Here is a 5000-nt window from a genome sequence, read left to right on the forward strand (position 1 = left end):
AAACTGACACATTCTCTTCTCCAATATCATTTTACTTGTTGTTTACAAGTTTTTCCACTAAAAGCAGATCTGACCACTGTCTTTCCTGTCGATACCAATGAGTTTATGTTTATCTATCGCCGCCACAGAACTCCTAAAACACAAAGTATCTCTCGGAAACGTATTTTGGTGTGTGTGTGTGTGCATCATTAGAGTATATATTTGCATTGCGTTGCATGAAAAAAATGAAAAATAAAAAATTTGCCTACAATGTAAAAAAAACCAAATGTTCTAAAAAAAAAATTAATTATATTTCACCCCATGATAAAAAGTAATATATATTTATATATATATGTTAACGCATGTTTTTTTAATGCTTTTTTCAGTTTATTGCAATCAAAATATTTACACAGCATTAATATTTTTCCCATCATCCTTTGGCTAGCGTTCCATTATATGATCACACACTCTTATTCATGCAAATGCTTTTGAACCATTAAAGTGCGATAAGACACAAAAGAGAACGCAGTGCAGTAATGACGTGTCTGTGAATCTCATGTCTGTGACACACACACACACGCACGCACGCACGCACGCACACAAACACATACACGCACGCACGCACACACACACACACACACACACACACACTGTTGTGCACAGAAAGCCGCTTCAGACAGCGCTTGAACGGACAAAAACACACACAATTATGCCAAAATGCCTGTTTTGTCGAGAATCCTCGCAAACACAGTCTTAAATGAGTTAAATGAAGTCTTAAATGTGCGTAAAGTGTTGTGAGAAAGTGTATCAGATCCGCGTCATGCGCGGTTAAAGTGACAGAACCTAATAAACCTGCAGCTGTCTGTCATTAACGCTAATCTAAGAACAGACAAAGAGAAAATCACTCACTGCTCTTGACTGAATAACTAAGTTAACTAATAACTAAATAAGAATTAATCTATATTCAATTTATAATTTATGCAGAGAAGACTGTGAAGTGTTTGATAACTTTATTAAATTTCTGTATATCCATACTGTTAGACCTACCTACAAATCTGAAAGCACTGTTTATAAGGTTACATGGGTCAAAAACAACTTTTTGTGCATTTTAACAGGGCAAGTAAAAATCAACTGGGCCAATAGAAAAAATTGAGCACTGATATATTGAAGGCACAAGTAAATATGACATTTATTACAATGGGTTTATGTGAAGATTGTTTCTAAGTTCACTTATATTAAAAGTTCTTGTATTTTTTAAAGCCTAATAAATATGAAAATGTATAGATTTCAATTATGCCATAATGCTGAATGCCCATAATTAGTGGCTAAAATTGAGGGAAAAAAAATCAATTTCATAGAGACATCAGTTTTGGTGATACCGGCCTTCTTTCATAAAAAGATGCCATTAAACAAGTATTTAAAATAAACTATCTATATGTTGTTTCTACATTAATTTGGAGTTCAAATGTGAAATTATTACAATACAAAATGTATTAAAAAACTTTACTGTTATGTGTGATTATTTAATTACAGAAAAATGTGCAATTAATAAATTATTTTAAATTGATGACAGCACTAATATATATATGGGCATAATGTTAAAAATCCTAATGGTACTAAAGGCTTAATTTTCTTAATGCAATGTGTAATGTATTCATTTTTCCTTTTTATGTTGGAGTGAATTGATGACTTCATGAGACGCCCCTTGATTTTGCGCACTAACTTTCCCTTGATTTTTCTGAAAGGTTGAGTGTATTACATTCAGAAAACAGTGTATAACATAAATAAACAAGTGTAAAATGTTAAATATTTCATTAGAGTGTTGTTATGATCCTCCTACAGACACATGGAGTTCATCCAACGAAGACCTGGCTGTACTGTCCCGCGTGTTCGGAGCGGTTCTCGCCGGCCTTGTCCACGTGCTCCGGGAAATGAGGTTTAACGCAGGAGTTCACGGCCTCGGACAGATCGCCGGGCAGAGACCACATCTTCTTAGCGTGTTCGGCCACAGCGTCTTTATTGAGCTGAACACAGAAGTGAAGAAGTGAGCATCTAAAGACAAAACTTACAACAACAGCATGAAACTAGAGCTTTAAAGGGATAGTTCACCCTAAAATGAAGATTACCCCATGATTTACTCTCCCTCAAGCCATCCTAGGTGTATATAACTTTCTTCTTTCAGACGAACACAATCGGAGTTATATAAAAAAAATGTCCTGGCTCTTCCAAGCTTTATAATGGCAGTGAATGGCTGTATATTTTTGGAAGTCCATCAAAGTGCATCCATTCATGATAAAAATACTCCACACTGCTCTGGGGGGTTAATAAAGGCCTTCTGAAGTGAAGCCATGCGTTCGTGTAAGAAAAATATCCATATTTAAAACTTAAAATAACAAGCTTCCGGCAGACAGCCTAGAATGTCATACACACCTAGGATGACTTGAGACTCAGTAAATCATGGGGTAATTTTAATTTTTGGGTGAACTATCCCTTTAAGGCTGTGACACACCAAACCTATATAAAAGAACTAGCTTAGGCTCGACTAGAACAGGTTTTCCTGCTTGAATGTTGATTATTTTCCTCATATTCTCCATTGTTGCGGCTCCTCTCTTCCCAGTCTGTCAGTAACGCTCCGGGTTGTGTACGCCGTAACTCGCTGCTTCACTACTATAGTACGATTCATCGTTGAAGAAATCAACTAGCTAGTCTCGACTGTTTCTCGAAACCGTATTGTCGCAGATTGGTCGTTCAACCATGTTGGTTTATGACGTCACACACGTGGTGGAGTAATAACTTATTTTAATGAATCTGATTGAGATCGAATTAACGCTAGATGTTTTGCTATAAATTAGGGACATATCATCTGAGGACAATTTCAAATTTTTCTCAGTTATTTTGCTTTATTTCCAGATTAATTCATAGTCTCGTTCTTACGTTCTAGAGCACATTCGCACATGCGCACTCTTCAAAAACAGCACTTTAAATCTCTTTAAACTAAAATCTAAACTAAAAGACGTAAATTACATTTGTATGTATTCTAAATTAAAGACACGGGTTGTACTGAATGTCAGCTTGCTTATTTTGCTCAAGATAAGGATTTGTTGAGTCCACACGTCATGCAAACATGAAACTCCGCTTCTAACCACAGGTGGAGATCTGTCGTTCCAAACACACAACTTTGCGAAATGTTCGTTGGAACGATGGTTTCGGGAAACACTGACTCATTGAACTTTGCTGATAACAACGGAACTTGCGACCATAGTTGGCAAACGATGCTTTTGGGAAACACACCCCTGTTTAGTTCCTGTCTCTATGAAGCCCCTCCTTCTGAAAAGCACACTGTGCTCTGATTGGTCGGCTGGATCAGTGTGTTGTGATTGGTCGAGCGCTTCATGTGGTTGGGAAATGTCCCGCCCCTTACCATAACCACCAGTTTAACACACTACTAACTCACTCAACCAGGCCCCGCCCCTTTATTCTGCATATTAATTATTTAAATGAGGAATATTGTGACGTGTTCGTTCCCGGGAGAAACTCAAGACTACAATGGAGGCGTTTCAGGAGTTCAGAAACACTGACACTGATATAGAGAAGAATTCTCAGGACTTGTTCATGCTCAATATTACGCACTTATGAAAGATGAACATGGAATAAGGCATAATAGGAGCCCTTTTCATTTCAGAGAGTATCACACAAAGCTGAAGACTGAGAGTTTAAACCACAGATGGTTTATCTGAAGTGACACGACCAACCAGAGATCTACATGTCCTGAGAGACTCGAGCGCTTTATTTAAACATTCTCCGTCTGTTCCTGTCACAGAGATGCTCACGTCAGCAAGAGTCTGAGTCTGAAGCATGAGAAACAAAAATATATCTGCATAAAAACATAACTTACAATCCGGGTGTTATTAGACGGCACATCTGGGAAATTAACAGGAAGATTCACTGATAAAGTCATAATTCTGCTCTCAGATGTTCGTCAAATTCAGCTTATGAATCAGTTGCTGAATTAGTCACGGGCTTCTCTTCCAATTATCACAGTCATCATTATTTAATTCTTTCCTGAACACTAGGCCAAATCTGACATAATGAAACGGCATTCCCAATGCATTCAACTTTCAGAGTGAAACTGAATATTCAGTGAGAAATAATGTGATTTTACGTCAGAAGAAAAGCTGTTTCAGAAGTTAATTTGATGGTTATGATACCGTTTCAAAAGTTTGGGGTCGGTAAGATTATTTGATTCTTTTAAAATAAGTCTCTTCTGCTCACCAAAGATGAATTTATTTAAATAAAAATACAGTAAAATTGTGCAATATTAATCGAATTTACAACGGATGTTTTCTATGTGAATATATTTTAAAATTTAATTTATTTCTGTGATCAAATCTGAATTTTAAGCATCATTACTCCAGTCTTCAGTGTCACATGATCCTTCAGAAATCACTCTAATATGAGGATTTGATGCTCAATAAACATTTATGATTATTATCAATGATGAAAACAGGTGCACTGCTCATGAGTGTGTCAGTGTTCACCTGACTGATCAGCTCTCTGATGCCCGCCAGCGTCGCCGCCTGTTTCTTCTTCAGACTCTGTTCCTGAGGAGAACCATCAGCGCTGCCGTTCTCTGCAGACTGAAGGAGAGTGTGTTATTACATGAGTTATCAACACACACACACACACACACACACACACACACACACACACACACGCACACGCATGCGCACACACACACACACACGCGCACACACACACACACGCACACGCATGCGCACACACACACGTTTACTTAGCTATCTAAATGGGAACATTCCATAGATGTAATGGTTTTTATACTGTACAAACTGTATATTCTGTCCCCTTACACTAACCCGACTCCTAAACCTACCCATCACACACACACACACACACACACACACACACACACACACACACACACACACACACACACACACACACACACACACACACACACACACACACACACACACACACACACACACACACACACACACACT

The 5000-nt window shown here is 37.8% G+C and overlaps 1 protein-coding gene across 4 annotated transcripts in view; it reads right to left on the reverse strand.

Moving 5' to 3' along the window:
* Positions 1-972: 972 nt before the first annotated feature.
* The window catches only part of plcb2 (phospholipase C, beta 2), a 62666-nt gene continuing 58638 nt past the window's right edge, over positions 973-5000 (reverse strand). For all 4 annotated transcript variants that reach the window (XM_082143721.1, XM_082143722.1, XM_082143723.1 and 1 more), the window contains 2 exons: positions 4518-4616; positions 973-2003 (listed from right to left, as the gene is read on the reverse strand). In XM_082143721.1, the coding sequence (XP_081999847.1) occupies positions 1833-2003; positions 4518-4616 (270 nt within the window). In that variant the 3' untranslated portion in view covers positions 973-1832. The remainder of the gene's footprint in view (positions 2004-4517; positions 4617-5000) is intronic.

The sequence above is a fragment of the Leuciscus leuciscus genome (assembly GCF_965113295.1).
Source record: "Leuciscus leuciscus genome assembly, chromosome: 17".
NCBI classification, from domain to species: domain Eukaryota; kingdom Metazoa; phylum Chordata; class Actinopteri; order Cypriniformes; family Leuciscidae; genus Leuciscus; species Leuciscus leuciscus.